The sequence below is a fragment of the Puma concolor genome, chromosome C1 (genome assembly GCF_028749965.1).
Source record: "Puma concolor isolate L17-30 chromosome C1, mPumCon1.1.hap2, whole genome shotgun sequence".
Lineage (NCBI taxonomy): Eukaryota > Metazoa > Chordata > Mammalia > Carnivora > Felidae > Puma > Puma concolor.
In genome coordinates this window covers 161,788,606-161,808,776 of record NC_141674.1, presented here as the reverse complement: position 1 = coordinate 161,808,776, position 20,171 = coordinate 161,788,606, and the positions used below count along the sequence as shown (strand labels likewise).

Sequence of the window (20,171 nt, the reverse complement as noted above, 5' to 3'; positions counted from 1 at the left end):
AGTAAAGGCGAGTGTCCCTCAACTCCGGGCCACTGTCCCCAACCACTAGGAAATACTGATATGGACGAAGTCGCCAGTGCTGATTTAAACGAAGAAATTGCAATGACAGGGCGCAAAAACTAAAATAGGGTTAAGTGCATGAAATAAAACTTTTTCTACTTGTTTCTGTAAGTTTACCAAGACTTGTAGTATCGAGACGACTCTCTCACCTATTATCCCACTTCTGTTTTCGTAAAAATATAGCATTTAGAATTAGAACGAACTTTGAAAGCCATCTGGTCTTTATGGTCTAGCATTCCAACCAAGAGAGGAAATCCCCGGGATCGCTTTTCGCCTGTCAGTTAGCCATCTAATATACATAATTACTCAAAGTCTTGGCCTGTCAGGAAAGCACAAGGAAAAAAAATGGTTTCAGATATATCATTAGAAATAATACTTTTGAATTTATTCAGAAAAGTTATTGAAAAGTGATTTTCTCTCAAGCAACAAGGAAAAATCGTTTAAACATTAATTAATTGCCTAATATCGCTGTGGGCTGGTTAAGCAGGCATGTGGAAGTAGGTATTATAATACGTGGTTTATGGATCATTTAAATCAATTGACTTTATCAAGTGCCGAGTGACTGACAAGAGTGACTGCCAGACGCTTCGAGGAAAAGCGGAGCTCGACCTGGCCGGGCTCGCGGTACCGCTTTATTTTGATTCATGTTTGCAAGCTGACCTCGGACAGGAAGAGCCGAATCGCTGCAACTGGCTGGCACTTGTACACAGAATGGGATGGGAGACCCCAAGTCTTCTTCCTTTGAGAAGTAATGCCAGTCTCCGCCTTCACGCCTTCTGTCCTCCTGCTGCTGGCCACCCTGACTCCCCACCGCGCCCCTTCCCCAGTCCCTCGCTTCGCTGCTCGCATTCAGCAGCCGCCTGTCTGCACCCGCAACCACAGCAGCCGCAGCGCCCGCCCTGTGACACCAGCCTCCCCCCCTCGCCCCCCTCCGGGCATTCCAGAGCGCCAGGAACCCCGCGGCCCGGCGCTTCCGATTGGCTGTTGCTAGGTGACGTCGCCTGCGCTCACGTGACGAGTGTTAAATGCCCACGCTGCCGGAACCCGCCCCGCAGACAATCGTAAAGCCGCTCTGGGCTGCTCACCTGCTCCCGCCTCCCGGAGCCCCGGCCTGGCCCCGCCACCCCTGCCCCCTCCGCCGCCCGCCCCCCGCCCGAGCGGGCGCTGGGCAAGAAGCCGAGCGGGCAGAGAGGCGGAGAGAGGATGCGGCCGGCGGCAGCTGTCCCGAGCAGTGCACGGTGATCGCCTCCCCTAGAGGAGGAGTTGCCTAGACCGTTGCCACATTTCTTGTTTTCCTCCCCACCCTCCCTCACCCCCCGTAATTACATTGGCTGCTGGAGGGGACAGGGAGAGACAGAGGAGGCGCCTCGCTTCCCCCCTCGCGCCCGCCACCCCTGCTCTTTCCCATCCCGGGCCAGGATGACTGGAGTCTTTGACAGTCTGGTGGCTGATATGCACTCGACCCAGATCACGGCCTCCAGCACGTACCACCAGCACCAGCAGCCCCCAAGCGGCGGCGGCGCTGGCCCCGGCGGCAGCAACGGCAGCAGCCTCCACAAGCCCCAGGAGTCGCCCACACTCCCGGTGTCCACAGCTACCGACAGCAGCTACTACACCAACCAGCAGCACCCGGCGGGCGGCGGCGGAAGTGGGGGCTCGCCCTACGCGCACATGGGTTCCTACCAGTACCACGCCGGCGGCCTCAACAACGTCCCTTATTCCGCTAAGAGCGGCTACGACCTGGGCTACACCGCCGCCTACACCTCCTACGCACCCTACGGGACCAGTTCTTCCCCGGCCAACAACGAACCTGGTAAGCACAACGCTGGCGTCAAAGGTGCCAAGTCAGCCTAGTTACTGGGATGGGTGGGATAAAAATGTTGGGGACGGGGATCCATCCGGAGCCCGGACGCTTACACTGCCTGCTCCCTGCCCTCCTTGAGCCTTTTTACCCTCCTCAACCACCAGTCTGCCGAGGGTCACCGCGTACGTCCCTCGGCGCTCAGCTGGTGAGACTCGGGGGCCGAAAGGGCGCCGGGTGCATGCCTCGCGGTAACCTCATTTCCTTACCACCTGCTCCTTCTTTCTCTCCGGTTTGCTCCTTCTTCCCCTTCCGGGAGGGTCCAGCTCCCGGGTGTCTGGCGGCCGGAGTCCGCACTTAGCGAAGTTGCGCCTGGGAGCCCCGCAGCGTCTCCAACAACTCGCCTCCGGGCGCAGGCCAAGTGCCACGGCCGGCCCTTAAGCCCAGCGGGAACTGTTTGGGTCCCCCCGCTGCACTGTTCTCACGATGGCGTTGCGTTGCAGAGAAAGAGGACCTCGAGCCTGAAATCCGGATCGTGAATGGGAAGCCAAAGAAAGTCCGGAAACCCCGTACCATCTACTCCAGTTTCCAGCTGGCGGCTCTTCAGAGACGTTTCCAAAAGACTCAATACCTCGCCCTCCCCGAGCGAGCGGAGCTGGCGGCGTCCCTGGGCCTCACCCAGACTCAGGTGAGGGCTCCCGGTCTGGCGGGGAACGAGGAGGGCGCTGGCCTGGGGTGGCTGGGAAGCAGGAGGGGTCCGGACAACGTTTTTAAAAGTACGTTTAAAGTAACTTTAAGGATTTCGAGGCCCGCGCCTTGGGCGGCCTAAATTTCTACGCCTGGAGCTGAAATCCCCCAAGGGGCCGCCGCGCCTGAGAAAAGGAAAGGCCTGGGGTGGGCAGAAATCCGCTTCCACGTCTTCTTTCCGCGCGATACTGATTAAACGGGTAAAATAATTGGCCCTCCTGACCCCTTCCCGCTGTCACCATCCCCGCGGCACGCACAATCCAGCTGCCTCGGACTTTCGGAGATTACCTCCTAATGGAGCAGGAGCCATCCCGAGTCTCCGAGGCCGCGGCACGTGATCCGCTTACCTGCCCGGCTGTGATTTCTACGCCTCCTCCCCCTCCCCTGCCCCAGACCCAGGTTCTTCCACTAACGCTCGGGTCCGTTTTCCACAAAGGTCAAAATCTGGTTCCAGAACCGCCGGTCCAAGTTCAAGAAGATGTGGAAAAGCGGTGAGATCCCCTCGGAGCAGCACCCTGGGGCCAGCAGCTCGCCACCTTGTGCGTCGCCGCCGGTGTCGGCGCCGGCCTCCTGGGACTTCAGCGCGCCACAGCGGATGGGGAGCGGCGGCGGCCCGAACAGCGGCGGCAGCGGCGCGGGCAGCTCGGGCTCCAGCCCGAGCAGCGCGGCCTCGGCTTTCCTGGGCAACTACCCGTGGTACCACCAGGCCTCGGGCCCCACCTCACACCTGCAGGCCGCCGCGCCGCTGCTGCACCCAACGCAGACCCCGCAGCCGCACCACCACCACCATCACCACCACCACCACCACGGCGGCGGCGGGGGCGCCCCGGTGAGCGCCGGGACGATTTTCTAACCCCAGGGAGACCGCGCCAGAGACTGAGAGAGCAGAGACCGGTGATCCTCCGTGCTCGCTCCAAGAGCCAGAGGGTCCCTCCGACTGGCCCGCGGATGCCTCCCACCCCTCCGGGAGGAGCGACCGAGATGGCCTGCCACGGGCCCTGCTCCCTCGCGCGGCCACAGAGCGGCCGGGACCTGGAAGGCTCTTCTCCGAGGCCCCCGGGCAGGGCAGCCCGCCGCGGCCTCCTTTCCGACCTGAGCCCCGCCTCAGACTTGCCTCCCCACCCCTCCCCGCCCAGCCAGGCGGTCGGGCGCCTTCCTCGCCGCGGGCCACGAGCTGAGTCCGAGAGGGACGCCTCCCCCGCCCGCGAGGTTTCCAGGGTGCTCTGAGGCTCCTTTCTCCCTGCCCGCCCCCAGGCCCAGCTCCAGTCGGCCGGGCTGACTGACCTCCCGGGCCGGCGCGCCCTCCCCCACCCGCCCCCGTGACCCGGGCGGCCCGCCGCTTTTTTTCTGCCCTGCCGTCTCCAGCCCTCCGAGCCCCCCTCCGCCCCGCCATAGCTCTCCCCCAGGAACGCTTCCTTAGCCCTCTCCTCATCCATCACCAGTGGAGTTTTTTTATTTTTATTTTTTTAAAAGTTTAGGTGCCTTTGCGGATGACCTCATTTTGATGTTGGGGAAAAAAAATGATTTTTTAATATGTGGACACTGCAAAAAAATGTGTTTAAATTATCTTTTTTAAAACCTATTCAGGATTATTAGGGTGGACTTCGACATAGAGTTTGTAAATAAAGGTGTCTGTGCAGATTTTCCCACTGATTTATTTGTATAAAAATACTCGTCTTTTCGGACTTTTTGTAAACGCCCACTTGTGAAAACTGCGGTTTAGCAGTAACCTCAGCAACCCCTCCATTTTATTTTTCCCTTTAAAAATTTTCTCAGTTGAACTAAGCTACTGATTTGGTTTTGTTTTATCTTATCCTAAAGTCTTTGTTCTTGAAATGAAAGGTATTTTGGGGTTATTTATTATGAAAACAACATGCTCTTAATGTTGATTTTACAATATGAAGAGATTATTTAAATAAATTATTGTTTTCATTGGATGTGTGCGCTTGTTCCTTGGCGTAGTGACCTGGAACCTCGAGCCGCTTCCCCGGGCGGGGAACCTGGCCAGCCACGAGTGACATTCACATCTCTCAGAGGCCGAGAGAGCCGTGGGGCGCGGCGAGGCGGGAACAGGCGCGCTCCACGCCGGCCTCCCTGAAACGTTCACGCTCTGCCGGCACCCGAGTCTCGGCGCTGGGTTCGCCAGCTCTTGGCGCGGTGACTCACTCCGAGCCGGGGCGGCTGCAGCCTACGCCCGCCGGGCCCCTCCAGTGCCGGCGCCGCCGCCCCGAGCCTGGGCGGTCTCTGCCGCCCCCGCGCCAGTAGTGCTGGCCAGGCGGTGCATCGGAGCCGCCACGGGGGACCTGCAGTCGCCGCCGGAGCGCTGCCGAAACCGGGGTCAGACCCCTACCTTGGACCCTCCCCTCTGTCTGCCCTGAGGCCCTTCTGGGGCTGGCTGAGCCGAGAGCTCAGTGAGTCACCCCGGCCCTCGGGAAACTCGGTTGGCTGCTCTGGAATGCAGGGCGACCCCGGCACACAGGGCTGCGCTAGCACACATACAATCACGCACTGTGACTCTCACAGTCACATCTCTACTGACATACTCTCACTCTCAAGTACACACATTCCTACTGAGTCTCACACACACACATACACACTGACAAAAATTCATGCACACACATTCACACACACTGATACAGAAACCTACATACCCACACGTGCACACATGCACATTCACGCAGACACTGATGCAGGCGGCATCCTTCCACTTCACCTTCTCTGAGGGGAAAGGTCGTCACACCATTCAGCTCTGCCTTCCACCTTGGATCCCACCCCAACTGACTTCCAGTTTTGGAAGTGACCCTACTTTCTGACATTCTCTGCAAAGGCCAGGGGTTAGGGGGCTAATGCAGGCCTGAACTAAAAGCCCCTTTCCTTCAAAGCACTGGGGCCTACAAGGGAAGCTTCTTAGTTTCCATCACTGACTTTGCCACTTTGGGCTACTCAGTGTAACCTCTCTGTGCCTCAGTGTGCAGATCTATACGATAGGAGAAATAACAACAACTATCTCAGAGTTTCTGTGAGTATATAATGAGACGATGATGTAACACAGTGCCTGGCACATGGTAAGTACCCATTTTTGCTGTTGGTAGTATATTGTTTTATTCCAATGTCTCCCAAAACAGGGAGGCTTCACTTGTGCCTGTGTTTTTGAGGCCCAGAGATACCCAGAGGCCTTTCCAACTTCACCCTGTGTGTTAGAGCAACACTCTAGAGCTGGGGAAGCTCTGGCCCCTTCTTACATGAGAGCCTGAACCTCAGCCATCCCCTCTGAAGAGACCTGCCTCTACTGGAGAGGAGATTACAGACGGACCAGAGAGCTCTGCTTGCCAGATCCAGGCCTCCTCTTCTCTGGGATGGCTATTCAGGCCATCCTTGTGTGTCTTCAACTCCACTCTGCCAAAAAACACAGACATAAGACGGGGGCGACTTTCTAGGCTCGGTGGCATCATCCTGAAAGGAATCTTGTCTTTTCCGGCCAGATTGTTTTGGGGTCTGCATGGAGTCTAGCTTACAACCGAATACGGACAGGGAGTGGGGGGCTCTGGGAAACACAGAGAGGCTACACAATCCACTGTCCGTTTTCATTCCTGCATTGTTTTCTCAGGCTAGGAAGACCTGAGCTGAGAGCTCACTGACCCTGTGATTCTAGCTTCCCTAAGCAGCCGCTGCCTAGAAGACCCCCATGCCTGCTCTCTCTCCCCCCAGTTCCAAATTCCATGGTTTTCTTTTGAGTGCCAGTAGCCGGTGCCAGCCTTCCTCCTGCGGTTGTATGTGCCCTCCACCCCCCCCCCCCTTTGCGCGCACTCCCCTCCCCCTCCTGAAACCAGCGAGGAGAGACGGGGCAGTAAATTGGCTGGTGTCGAGGATCTGCAGCAGACAAGATGATTAAGAGGCCTACGCCGGAGCGCCCGGGGCAGGGAATGTCAGCCCAAGTTGGAATCACGCAACAGGCCTTGGCATGAGCGAGCCTGGGAGCCAGGAGGGCGGGCGGCCTCAGCTCCGGGGTGGGCCGAGGCCCCACAGACTCGCTGGAGTCACCGAACCTGGCACCCGGCAGCGGCGGGGTCGCGCCAGGCCACGGCGCGTCTTTCCCCGGGAAGCCCGCTAAGCAGAGAGCAGGAGGGTGCAGGGGCCAGAGGAAGGGGGCGTTTCCGCAGACGAGGAGAAGGGCAAAGAGAAGGGAAAGCTAGGATGCGCCCAGGTCCCAGAAGTGAGGGGGGCGGGGAGGGGGAGGGGTAAGCGAGGGGACAAACAAAGCCCGGCTGGGGGAGGCAGGGGCCGGCTCCAGCCCCGCCGGGGGCAACGAGCTGGCAAGTCTTTCTCACAGTCTCACGGCCCGCCGGGAGACGCGGAGCCCTGTGATCAGCCCGCCGCCGCGCAGACACGCTCCCCCCGCGCGGGACTGCGCTACCCAAAGCGCGAATGAAAAATGGAAATGGGAAGCAGCGATCTCGGCTCCCTACACTGGGAAACCAGTCGCGCTCGGAACACACATAAATCTTCATTGTAAGCCCCTTCCATTTGCTCGCGTGAAATATCAGGCCAGAGACAGGATATGACAAGCGCTGGGAAGCAGGGGGAGGGAAGCCGAAGAGTGAGGGGTGCCCGGCCCTCTCCGCCCCACCTCCTGGCAGGGTTGCTTGGAACTCTGGCAGAGAGCGGGTATTGAGTTCCAGTCCCCGAGGCAGGCAGCCCGGGCGCGCCAGCACCCCCTTCTCCTCTCATTCCTGGCTCCCCTCCCCCAGCGCGCGCCGGGCTGCGGGCCACCAGACCCGGGTGCTCCGCTAGGCGTAGACACACCCCCCTCCTGCGGCACCGAATTCCCGCCGCCCGCCCTGTGGCTCCCGGGCTGGGGAGAGCAGAGAAGAAAGAGAACGGATGCCGGGCCTAATCAGTGAGGCTGCAATGTGGGACCGTTTAGGAGGCTTCCCCTCGGCCTTCTTTCAGGATTACTTGTGAAAATTGTGAATATCCGTCCTGTGTAAGAATTTCCGAGACTGGTGGGGCGAGTTTGGGGGGAGTATCAGGTTTGCTGGGGGCGGAGAGTGCGCTGGAAACCTGGAGCTTTGTTTACAAACAGTTCAGCGGTAGAAGGTGGGGGATGAGAGAAAGAGGGGGTGCAGGGAGAAGAGAAGTGGTGGAATGGTCCCCTCCAGTGTTACAAGCCCCCGGGAAGAAAGACGTCAGGGGTCAGAGAGCCTCCTTGCCTTTCAAAAAAGAAAAAAAGTTGTCCTCACTGGCGGTAAAACCCAGAAGCAACTCCGCACACCCACACAGCCCACCCCGCTGTCCCCGTCCCAAGCACTCGCTCAAAAGTCAAAAGCCGGCTCCTTTCCCGAAAGGGACCAGCGACCACCAGTGCCATAAACCTGTTTAGGGTCAGAGATCTCCTTGAGAATGAAGCTACAGATCCTCTCTTCCTCCTAAAATACAGGTCCCCTTGCATTTGATTTCTGGGGTCCCCAGAAGCCGGTGAGTGGGGCGCGATCCTGCAGTCCCGGTTACGCGGGCCCCTGGCCCTGTCCGACCAGGCTTTCCCGAGACTAGAGGGCTCTGGCAAGGTCGTGATGCCCAAAACAGCCCCAGAGAAGCCTCTCCCGGCCGGGACCTCCCTCCACACCTGGGATCTGCCCCGCACGCCTTTCCCGCTGCCCCGCCCCTTCCCCCCTTAAACCCCGGCCGGGGCGGATGCGGAGGCCCCACGTCGCTCCGAGGCCCCCCCCCCCCCCCCCCGGCGGGAGTTCCCCTCGCAGGGACGGGTTTGGCAGTGATTGCCACATTACAAGATGTTACATTCCGCCCTGGGGCCTGGGGCCGGGCCCGGCGGGGCGGGGGAGACAATATGTTTCAGGAAAGAAAAGAGCAGGCAGGTCTTGGAAGAGCAACCACTCGGAGCCTCCACGTGAGAATACAGGCACAGTCTCTAGAGACCTTTCTTCCAGGGGCCGCCTCCGGCTCCGACTGCTCACTCGTCCTCAGGGTCGTGCCAGACCACAATCACTACTGAGTCTTAGCAGTTTGTGGGCTGTGTGGCAGCGCTCCCGCAAATGTCCGGAGGCCGTCTGGGGAGATCCTCAGGAGCCCTGGTGCCACCCGCCGCGTCCCGGGTCGCGTCCTGCCAGCGCAAGGGGGCGTGGGGGCGGGTAACGGGGGAGGGCGAGGATCAGGTGTGGAGCCCGGAAAAGTGAAGAATGGCTGCGTGCGGCCAGCAGGGGCTGCGGGGCCGAGGATTAGAACTTCGGGGACGGAGAAGAGGCGAGAGGGAGGGAAGGACTGGACTTGGAGCGCGCTAGGGTAATCCCAGAGGGCAGACCTGGGCCCGCCGGGAGCAAACGCGGCCGGCTTCCCACACTCCCTTTCCTGCCCTCCTTTTCGTGGTGCAGGAGTCTCAGACACCCTAGAAATGAAATCGTCGCTCGCAGAACAATGGGCACTTCTGGCCCTGGAACTCGACAGAGTCTGGGCTGCTCCGAATGGTGGCCGCACACCGGGAGGATTCTCCCGCCCGCGGCAGCAGCGGCGTCGACCCCTCCTCTGGGGCAACCCCCGCCCCGCCCCATCCCTCCGCGGCCCTGGCCTCGGCTTCTTAAAGTCGCAGGGTGTCTCAGAGTTCCAGAGAAGCGCCGCCCAAGTGGGGAGTGAGTGTTTCTGGGGGGGCGCTATCTCGCGACGGTGGAGACCAAACAAGGGCCTCGGTGGTCTCAGGGTGGGCCACAACGACCCTCAGCTTCTTCCCTCCTCGTCCCAAAGCCTCCAAACAGCAGACTCGTTTTCACACCAACTCCTCAGTCCGACAGCTATTCCCGCAGTCCACTCCCCGCCTCCCCCCCAACCCCCCCCCCCCCGCCCCCGGCCCGGCCTTCAAATTCCGGGGCCCCGACCGGCGGCAAGGTGGAAGGGACTCCGGGAAAGGGGCCTAAGGAAGGAGGGTAGAAGTGGACACAAGAAAGGAAGGAGTGTCGGGGTGGGGGTGCGGGAGGTCCGGCTCAGTCACTTGCTTGCCAGTTGCGACATTTAGGATGGGGGCACGGGGCTTCCGTGGCATCCAAGCCGGGAAAAGCAGGCACGCGGGGAAAGGGATTCTCTTCTCGACATGTTCACGAGGAGAACAGTGAAAATTTGCCTTAGGTGGCCAATTTTCTCATTTGCCCCTATTAAAAGAAAAAGCCCAAGAAATTCAATTAAAGCCACCCTGGCCAAGGCGCTATTTGAGGCATGAATGTCTCCCCTAAAGCTGCAGCAATCATGTGGCATTAGACACTTCCGGAATCCTATAGCCAACCTGAAAAATCCCAGACCCCCTTTTTCCCTAATTTTTGCTCTGATCTGTAATTTTATCCACATTTGCACTAGTTTGAGCATTCTGGCTCTCCCATCTGAAAGCCTGCAATTACTATATAATTCTTCGCAATTTCAGATGTCCTAATATGGACTGTAATTTTTGCGCAAGACAATTTCCTGCTATTTCAAGCATCAACATTGTCAAAGTTGTATGTACATAATAAATGGGAATATCAATGCATAGTTTTTAGCATAACATCTTGACTCCTCGATAATTATATCCGTTCGGAGCCTACGCAGAATTAGCCTGAATTGCATGGTAACTGCTGCTGCTTTAAAATTTTTAAAAATTACTCATAATTTTCCCAAAGATTACCAAGATCTCGAGTGCACAATGTCATCAGCGTAATGAAGAGTAAACATTTATGCTAATAATCTGCAATTTTTTTCATCAGCTATAAAGACAGAGGCTATATAGCCGAAAATTTCAGTCCTATTCTGCAAGCGCAGCGCTGCAAAAAGCCTGCGGCGCTCGGAGGCGCCTGGTCCTGGAGACCTCTTTCCACTCTTTACTCTCAGGATAGGAGGATGGGGCTGGGGGCTTCTTTTTGGTTTTCTGGTTTTGTTTTGATCTGGTTTGGTCGGTTTTGTATTTCCTATTTTTCCTTTTTATTTCCTTTTTTTTTCTTTTTTGCCTTTTCTTTCCTGTCATTCTCCCAGACAAATGCCGCCTTCGACCCTTTTGATTTGATCTAGCAAAGATTGTGTCCAGATTATCTGAAATTGACACTGAAGAAGGTAAGGGTGGAAACTGGTTTCATTTTTCAGAGGGTTGGAAGGCTGCAATGCGCCCGCCGCGGTGGCTCCCGCTCCGGGAGTAGGAGGGTGGGGGAGTGATTATGTATGCACCAGCTAATTCTTCCATCAAAACTTCTTGTCAGCGATGTCAGGATTATTTTTTTTTCTTTTTATAAAAACACTTGATGTTTCAGGAAGTGTTAATCCCTGAAGGTTGGGGGATGAGGGCGGGGGGTAGCAAAGGAGTGGGTGTGGGTGACATGTTTCTTGAGCCTGGGGAAGGCACCCTTTAGAGCCGTTTGCCTGTCTACACTGGAGTTGGGGTCTGCTGTGGAGCTGGGGACTGAAGAAGGAGGGTTTCTTTGAGTCAGGGAGGGAGAGACCCTTACCCTCCGTACTGCATTTGATGGAGGTGCCTATGGCTTGTGCAGGATGAGGAGCAGAAAAGTTCGCTTTAACCTGTGATTTCAGGATGTTTAGCCCAGGCGGTGGCTTGACAAAACCCAGATAATTCTGAAATCGGTTGTTAAAAGATACAGAAAGAAGTAGATAGCAGGATGAAAATGCACAGCTTAGGACCCGAGTTGCTTCTTTCCTCTCAATTTTTCTTGGGATCAACTATCTCAGGTTCTATAGCCAGCGCCCAGACCTACCTTTCCATAGGTGACAGAAATGGGCAATTTCTTCAAGGGGACAGATTTAGTTAATTTTTTCACTAAATGATTCTAAGAATAAATTCATATTTCTGTGCTCATAGATGGGAGAATTTTTAAACTTTTTTGTGGCTCTTAAAATTAGCGCAGAATAGGGAAGGCTGAAGAGCCATCTGACCCAGCCCAGGTTCAGATCCCAAAAAGAAAGAAAGAAAAATGCAACGTAAAAATCAATGAAGGAAAGCTGTGAATGATAAATACGTTTCCAAATCTTATATTTTAAGAAATGTTGCCTAGAATGAGAAGCTGGGTCCTTCCACAATGAGACTACTACTTGAAGGATCACTCAGTCCCAGGCTTATGAAAGCCAAGGCCAGTGAGAAGGGGAATGGGGATTGTTGCTTGTGCCCCTCCATCCCCCTCCACCCCTGCCCCTTTTAGAGCAAGTGTGTGTGAGAGAAGATATTAAAGAGGTATCTGTTGTTTGGCAATTTTGCTAAGTCTGTCTTCACTACTTCGACGCTGTGCATTTGCTAATTTGGAGGCCTGGCCATTGACAAGCTTGCTCCATACACCTGCAAGCAATTTGCCGGCTCCGGTACCAGAGAATTGCAGAGATGGCAGCTCGCACCTATTTGATTTTTTTTTTCCCTTTTCTCAATGCACAGCAAATTTGGCTTTCAGTGCGTTATCTCTTTTGTTAATGCAAAAAGATTCCCTGGGCGAAAAAATTGCTCATAATTACCAGAGAGATGGGGAAACTGCATTAGAATAAATAAACCTGAAATTACTGTAATTATGTTGTGTTTGATGGGCCCGGCTTGTAATCAAGAAGAGAATACAGTGAAATGATGCTGACCCTCTTGGGTTTGCAGCTGTACGCGCACTTTGGGGTCTTTTTTTGCAGAAAAGAGTCATTTTGATAATCATTAAGCTGTGTGTAACCTATTTCAGAAGTGTTTTAAAATGAGGTTCACATTTTTTGAACAAGGGGGAAAAAATCCCAAAATTGCATTTTGCCATTACAGACTCATACATAAGGAAAGGTTGTGTTTTCTAAGTGACAATTGTTAAGACATAATATTCGAAATCAGTATTTAATCATTATAATGAGGTATTGTTTAAATATAACCACCTTTAGATTATTCATAGTTTAATTAATATACTCATTATGAAAATCTTTGAATCAGATATTTGATGAACTACTTGTCAGTAACAAGGCAGCATTAATTAGGCCTATATTGAGATTAACATTTTTTAAAAGTGCAACTGCTTATAATTATAATAGAGCCTAACTAAAGACCGCCTTCGTTGAGCTAAAACTAATAATTTCTCTATTTGAACTGTTAGCAAGAGATTATTAAATTAGTATAAGCTAATATCTCGAAATATTAAAATCCGCTTGACCAAACAGATTTTTGCCTGTGGCTTCAGGCGCTGGGCCCTGGCTGCCGCACTGGAGTCGGATGCGCGAGAGCAATCCGCCAAAACTCCCCTCTAGCAAAGTCACATCTCCAGGCAAAACCGAATCCCGGAAGGTCCCTACCCCGCGTTGGAACCCGGTCTGGGAAACCAGTTCTCTCCCAGCTTTGAGGCCCGTCTGCTCCCGGTCTCGGAGATCTTATCTCCCGCATTTGCGCTCCGGGTTATGGGGGCCCGCAGGGCAGGACAAGCTCCAATCCCAAGCCCTGTGGGGGCCTCGAGGTCCCCGGGCTCCATCCCCCACTACTTCCCCAGCTCCCTACATCACCGCCCCTCCACCACTTCCCCTCCCCTTCCCAAAGGGCGTCAGAAGAGCCTGGAGCATCTGCTCTTTCACCAGCACCAATTGAAAAATGGGTGCTTGTCACAACACAGATCACTGCCTTCCCTGCTTTGCTCCCCACCGCGCGCTGCAAAGGGCCCCCCAAAGCGGAGGGCCAGCCCGCAGGAAGCAGTGTCGGAAGGCGAGTGCGAGGGAAGCGGGAACCGCTCCAAGCAGCCCGTCCCGGCCCGCAGCTTCACCGAGCTTCCTGAGCTCAGCTGCAGGGTCTGGGATTGGGGTTTGGGGCGAGACGCCGGGCCACCGGGTGGAGAGAGCCAGGCGGGTTCTAGTTGCTCGAGAGTCCACATTCTCCTGAAAAGAACTCATCAGAGAGTTCCACTGAAGGCGCCCCCTTACTGGCCTGGCCTCGGGACTTTCGGGCTAGAGTGGGGGGTGGGGGTGGGTGTCTTCGGCCAGCTCCTGGGTTCCAAGGAGTCAGCGGACCCTTTCCGCCCCTCCCTTGGAATTTCCATCTGAGGCGCAGAGAGAAGCTGGGGATTAGGCGGGAAGAAGCCTCTGGTAGAGGATGGGCCCGATGGGTGGGAGTGGCTGTGGAGGGGCCCAGGTGGCGCCTTGGGACTGTCCCCCGGAGCTCAGTGATTGACTGGGTGTAGCCTGACAGACGTGTCCTTCCGGCCCCTTTCCGGTGTCTGGCCGCGTCTTTTCCGCGTCGGGACGGGAGCCCTGCGGGCAAGCAAAAGCCGGAAGGCCAGATCGCCGCGAAGGCGAGGGGCCAAGCCCCCAGTGTCTCTGCTTTCAGTCGTCTAGGCTTCCGGTGAGGTGACTGGGTGTGGGGGGCACTCAAGTCTCCTTGGCCGGCTGCCTTTGAGCTCTGCTTTCATCTCCTCTCAACCAGCCTTCACAGTCCTTTTGGTTCCAGAACCCCCCCCCCCCTTCACACAGCACCTGTTCCTGATCCCCCCCTTCCAAGGCCCTGGCCAAGAGTCACTGCCCACCCTCTAACCCAGGTAGGGATCAGACCCCTTGGGGGTCAGAAGCAGGGCAAGATAAACGGTCCCAGCGGCTAGGGAGGGCCTTGCCGGTGATTCTGGTAGTCTGGAGCAGGAATCTACCCCTGCCGCTATGTGTCCCGAGAGGTGGAGGCTTGGCCCAGCCCACAGAACCCCCTCACACAGCACACCAGACAGCAGTTCTTTCTCGAAACCATAATTTTACTGTCTCAGAGAAACTTTATAACTTATTTACAAAGTTCTTTTTTTTCAAGATACAAATCAATAAGTTAACATTCTCAATATAAAACTAAACTTTGACATAGAGAACACAAAACACGGTTGATTTCAACTGATCACATTTTCCAAATTTCACAAGTAAAATGTCAAGATTCTCATTTCACAAAGCATCGGGTTTTACAGCCACACACAACAGAACGGAAAAAAGCTAAGCTTGTGCAACATGTTTACGGAACAATAATAACAATAATAATTAACAACAATAATAATATGTACAGCGATTAGATCCTGCACTGGAGACTAGGCATCCAGGGTGCTGCCTGGCATTATTCTGTGGTTGAGCCTCTGGGGATTAGTGCTGCTTTTGTCTTACTTTAAAGCTCACTGGCTCTAGGGCACTCCTCTCTGCCTGCCTGTTTTTTCCTCACTGCCCATCGGTCCTCTCCCTTGCTTCCCGAGGAGGGAATTAGGATTTTCCTTCTTGTCCAGGCAAAGCGACCAAAGTGTTTTTCCCGAGATGAGAAAATTGTGTTGCTTCATTTCTCTTTTTTTTTTTCTTTTAAAAATAATACGGAACATGTAAAAATGCAAAGCATTAGGTTCCAACCTCTCCATACCAGCGAAGTACAAAAGTTACTGTAGAAGTTAAAAATCACCAGGTCCTCCTTATTCGTTTTTCCGGGTGCGTTTAAAGTAATCGGTGCTTTCGGACCGTGCGCTCCTTGCGCCCCACAGAACTGCGAATTGGCCAACATTCACCCTCAGGCGAAGTCCATTTCTCAATAAATAAGAACCCCTCCCTCCAGTTTCCCCCCAGTTCCCGAACGAACTACACAGATGGTGAGGCAGGCCCAGGAGAAGGTCCGAAAGGGCAAAACGTCCCAGCATGCGGAGCTGGGGCCCGGCGGCCCGTGCCTCTTCCGACCTGGTGACTTTTTTCAGAGGCCGCAGATTGAGGACAGTGGACGGACGAGGACCTCGACTTCGTCAGCGCACAGATACACAGCGAAAGGAGACAAGAGACGGACAGAACAGAAAAGAGCTTTTGCTTTTTCTACATTGTTTTTGTTTTTCCTGATAGTCCCACACAGCTGAGGGTCGGCAGGTCGGGTCCAGCTGGCTCGTCTTGCCGCTCTGGCTGTCTCGGGCAGTTGTGCCCGCGCTCCGAGGCCGCTGTCTGCTGTCGCCGCGCGGCCCAGGCCGGGGCGAGGGCGAGCGCGCGGGCGCCGGGAAGTCGCCGGTCCAGACCGCGCGGGACTCCAAGGAGTTGGCGGGCGTCCTGCCTTCGCTGTTCCTTCTTCTTTCCCCCCGGGTCCTTCTCCGGGTCCAGGGCTTGCGGACAGGGTGGATGGACCGGGAGGCGGGAGGGGCCCGGGCCGGGGGAGACGGGAAGGAGGCGGGAGGGTGCGGGCGGGCAACCTCACATGAGTTGGGGTTGCTGCATAGCTTCTTGGTGCGCCGAGGGGTACCACGACGTGTAGCTGGGGATGTAGGAGCCCGCGCTGCCGCCCGAGCCCTTCCCGGATGAGGTGTTGGGGTTCCAGCCCGGCGGCACTGGCGGGGAGGCCGCAGACAGCGCCCGGCCGTTGGCCAGTGCGCTACCCTCCAGAGCCGCCCCGCCCTGCTTCATCAGTTTCTTGAACTTGGAACGCTTGTTCTGGAACCAGATCTTGACCTGCAAGAGCGGACAATAATGTGACTGGGCTAGGTCCATTGTGCCTACCGTGGTCGTCGGGGAGATAAGGGGGCTGTGCGTGGGACAGTCGAGGAAGGATCTCCCTCTCTGCCCTGTGCCACTGGGCAGCTCTCCGCTGGAGGAGCAGAGCCCCACCATCACCTATAAGAATCAAAGCCTGGCAGGCCCGGCTGCCGGCCGCCGGTGGCCCGCAGGGGCAGCTCTCAGAGAGCCAAGGGGGCGTGGTGGTGAGGAGTGAAGGTGGGGGGGGGGGGGGGTCCAGACCTTCTCTTGTCAGGAACTCAGCCCGACCCTGGCAATAGTCTGGGGAAGAAGCAGCGCCTGCACAACATGGAGTCTTCAAGTCCAATATGAACATCAATAAAAGAATCGTGTGGAGGAAAGGAGTGGAGGAAATTTATTTGCAATGCCACCTGCTTTCTCCTTGCTCCATTCTTTCTGCCCTTGAGTGAGTTGGGGGCTGACTGAGGAGGCCAAAGATTTCGTTAAACTTTTCATTTGGACTTAAATCAACCTTAAGTGTCTTAGTGTCTGTTTGCGCTCCCCAGCTCTGCTCCAAATCCCGGCACAGACGTTGGAAACCTGCGCCAGTCGTGATCAGAAAGCCCACGGGCTCCCCAAAGTCTTAAGCGCAATCCGGGAAGGAAGGTCCCGTTTCTCCTCCAGGGTCTGGGACTTGGGAGGTGAGAAGGCGGAGGAAAGGATTTCCTCCTACCCCAACCGGGTGAGAAAGAGGAGGAGGAGGGAGACAGAGGCTCCGGCCCGGGCCCTGAGTCATTAGCCACACACTTTAAAGGCAAAGAAGGGATTAAGCCCAGCGTCTATTGTTCCAGTTGTTCGGGCACGTGTGACCCGAGAGTCCCCAAACAAACGTCTAGGGAAATCCTTCCTCGCCCTAATCAGATTGTCCAAGGGCCGAGGGCCGGGCGGCCGGTAGCGTGGAGTACACAGTGCAGCGACAGAGCCAGAGCCAGGGCAGAGAGAACGAGGAAGGAAGGAGAGACGCAGGGAGAGCCAGGGGTGGGAAACACACACACACACACACACACACACACACACACACACACACACACACACACACACACACACACACACAATCTCCGACCCTGAGACGCAAAGAGCAAGACGCGAAGCTCCGGGCGCAGGCCGGCCGCGGGAAGCCCGCTTGGCAGAAGGGGCAGCGGCAAGGTACCTGCGTCTGCGTGAGTCCCAAGGAGGCCGCGAGCTCCGCCCTCTCGGGCAGAGCTAGGTACTGAGTTTGCTGGAACCTCCGGTTCAAAGCCTGCAACTGCAAACTGGAATAAATCGTCCTGGGTTTGCGGATCTTTTTCCCCTTGCCATTGAAGCGCACTTCACCGCCTTCCACCACCGTGCTCTTCTCGGAGTCAGCCCCTGGAGGGACAGCAGAAGCGGAGGGCCGCTGTTAATGCAGGGACAGCCTTTAGTGTGGGGAGCCCAGGGCCAGTGGCAACCGAGGGGTGGCGGTGGCTGGGCTGAGAGAAAGAACGCTCAAGAAACTCCGAAAGCCAGGGAAGTGTCCCGTAAAGTCCGAGGGCCAGACCCGGGCCGCTGCAGGCGGACTGGGGCAGTTCCCAAGCGTGCAGTTCCTGCCTTTGCAGGGAAAGTTTGCTATTTTTGCAGGCGGCAGTTGAGGTTTAATTACCCTTAATTGCATACATTGTTTATAGCGCTACGCAATAAATAATTACTGAGACTAATACGTGCACATGTGGGTTTCTGTTTTCCAAAGGGGCATTGTGTGCTCGGCGCACAGAGCCACCCAGAGGCCCAGACAGTGCCAGGGGATTTATCTCAGATTTATCCTTTACTGGATAGTCGCGAGTTGGGTGGAATTTTGAAATATTTTTTTCTTTGCTATGACAAGGATCCATAGATTGATACCCGAAACCTCCATTGCTCCGGCGCCCTCCCCACCCCCACCTCTCTCTCCCCCTCTCCCTCCTCTCTCTCTCTCTTCCTCCCCCTTCTTCCTCCCTCCTTTCCTCCCTCCTTCTGTCCCTCTCTCCCTTCGTACCCTTTCCTCTCCCTCTCCTTCTCCCTGGCAGACGCACGTACCTGGGTCCTCCAGGCGGCTCTGGGCGAGGCTGGCGCTGCCCGGGTAGGACTGCACCGAACTGATGTAGGGGCTGGACGCGTGGCTGCTGACCGAGTTGACGTAGGGGTAGCCCAGCGGTCGGGAGAAAGACGAGGCCGAGCTGTAAGCGCCGTCGGGCTGCGAATGGCCCGCCGAATGTAAACAGTGCATGGAGTAGTGCCCGTGGGACATGGGAGAAGGAGACATTTGCTGGTTGGGTGGCCCAAACTCCATAAACACCGCCTTGCCCGACACGGGGCTGTTGAGACTTTCTGGCATGGTGGTCATGGTCATCTCTTCTCGCGGGGTCTGGGTGTGGGTCTCTCTCTCTCCTCTGCTTCCCTTTTGGGGGTCTCTGTGTTTCTCAGGACAGGAAGGAACCCAATTTAAGCGGAACAGGGGTTTTCACTTTCCATTCATAAGAAAATGGAGTTTGTCTCTTTGAAAAGTCTAAGCATGATGCTGCCGAGCTCCCCAAACTCGCTTCAAAGCTTTGACTCAGCCAAGGTCATAAATATTCATGAGCTGACGGAGCTGATTGGTCCGCTGTCTTGCATAATCACCGGGGATTGGTCCGAGGCGCTCCGGCTCCGCTGGACTAGAGCGGGCGAGGCGGCCGGGCCTCGGGAGAAACGCGTCCACACTTCCCGGCCGGGGCTCCTCTGCAACAGAGCGCGCCGCGTGGGGCGCACAATGGGCTGCAGCACCCGCGCCGGGACCTCCGCGGCCCGCGGCTCTTCAGCCTCCCGCCTCCCCCGGCGCGCAGTACTTCCCAGAAACCAGCGGCTCGGCGCAGCCGCCCTCCCCCCACTACTGTCCCCACCCTCCGCCCGCCCCCAACGCCCAGAAAGGGGCATCGCTTCTCCCAGCCGCCGTCACCCGGTCCAGCGGTCAGCTAGGGCTCCGGAGCCCGGCCGCGGCCTCGGAGCGCGAAGTCGCGCACGGGGGTGGGGGTGGCGGCACCGGAGGCGGCCAACCGAGCGCTGTCCTCCCGAGAGCCGTGTGCCTAGCGCAGCGCTCCCCTCGGCGGCGCCTCCCTGGCTCGGGTCCGCTCTGCCACATCCCTGGGGGCAGGTTTGGGGCCCTCTGGGCGAACTCACTCACTCGGCCGCCGCGCCGCCGCCGCCGTTCCCTGGGGCCCGCTCGCATTGCTCCAGGCCCAGCTGGCCACTCCAGCTCGAGGCTGCACCGGTCTGATTAAAGCAGTGCGCGCGGAGAGCCAGGAACCCGCGCTTCTCCTCCCAGGAAAGGCGGCCGCACCGCCCCCTCCCCCCAACACACACCCCCTCTTTCCCTCCCAACCTTCCTCCGCCTCCCCTTCCTCTTCACTCCCTCTGCGCCGAAAGCCCCGGACGCACTCGCCCCAAGGGCGCGGCGCAGAGTGGAGCCCAGGAGCCGGCGGGCTCAGTTTGGCTTGAGCAACCAGCACCAGGTGGTCAGTTTCCAGCCTTCCGGGGTCTGGCGAGAGTACCCCGGGTTTAGGAGTCCTGGGGAACACCGAAACCCGCGGCAAAAACAGGCCAGTGGCAGGCTCGCATATCTTTGTACAATCATGTCTCTCATTGTCGCCCAGGATCCTCCTCATCTCTAGTGGTCAAAGCGGGCGCCACTGGGCCTGGGGGCAGGGCTAGCAAAAGCTGCCACGGCGCCTTCTATCTTCTGGGGCGCTAGGTACAGAAAAGCGCACAAAAGCCCCCCGCCGCCGCCACCACACAGCCACCCCCACGAGGCGTGGCGCACACCACGCTGCCTGCTAGGGACTGTTGGTTCCCCATCCCGCCAGCCCCACGGTGAATCCCAAATTACTTTGTTAGGTAATTAGAAAGTGTTGATAATTATTTCTTTCATAATTTAGCGGTGTGACGGGAACGGGGAAATGATCTTGTGAAAGTTCACACGTGCAGATGTATTAGTTACTGATTCATTTGATTAAATGGTAGTCTCAAGTGCTCCGATCCGCAGCTGAAGGCGCCCCATTAGCATAACACTGATGTTTAATTTTCATACGCATAATTAGCCATATATTTAACACTAATAGCAACA

The 20,171-nt window shown here is 56.5% G+C and overlaps 2 protein-coding genes across 3 annotated transcripts; one reads left to right on the top strand and one right to left on the bottom strand.

Moving 5' to 3' along the window:
* The first annotated feature begins 1,192 nt into the window (after window positions 1-1,192).
* DLX2 (distal-less homeobox 2) lies at window positions 1,193-4,545 on the top strand. Its single transcript, XM_025912260.2, has 3 exons — window positions 1,193-1,873; window positions 2,365-2,549; window positions 3,045-4,545. The coding sequence occupies exons 1-3, from the start codon at window positions 1,480-1,482 to the stop codon at window positions 3,459-3,461; spliced, it is 996 nt and encodes a 331-aa protein (XP_025768045.1). The 5' UTR covers window positions 1,193-1,479; the 3' UTR covers window positions 3,462-4,545.
* A 9,753-nt stretch (window positions 4,546-14,298) lies between these two features.
* On the bottom strand, window positions 14,299-19,349 carry DLX1 (distal-less homeobox 1). Of its 2 annotated transcripts, none has more exons than XM_025935356.2 (4): window positions 19,233-19,349; window positions 18,110-18,790; window positions 17,226-17,425; window positions 14,299-16,012 (listed from the first exon to the last, which is right to left on the bottom strand). In XM_025935356.2, the coding sequence occupies exons 2-4, from the start codon at window positions 18,420-18,422 to the stop codon at window positions 15,758-15,760; spliced, it is 768 nt and encodes a 255-aa protein (XP_025791141.1). In that variant the 5' UTR covers window positions 18,423-18,790; window positions 19,233-19,349; the 3' UTR covers window positions 14,299-15,757. The 2 variants fall into 2 exon arrangements, with proteins under 2 accessions (XP_025791141.1, XP_086575031.1); XM_086718905.1 differs by having other exon boundaries at window positions 19,229-19,343.
* Between the last annotated feature and the right edge of the window lie 822 nt (window positions 19,350-20,171).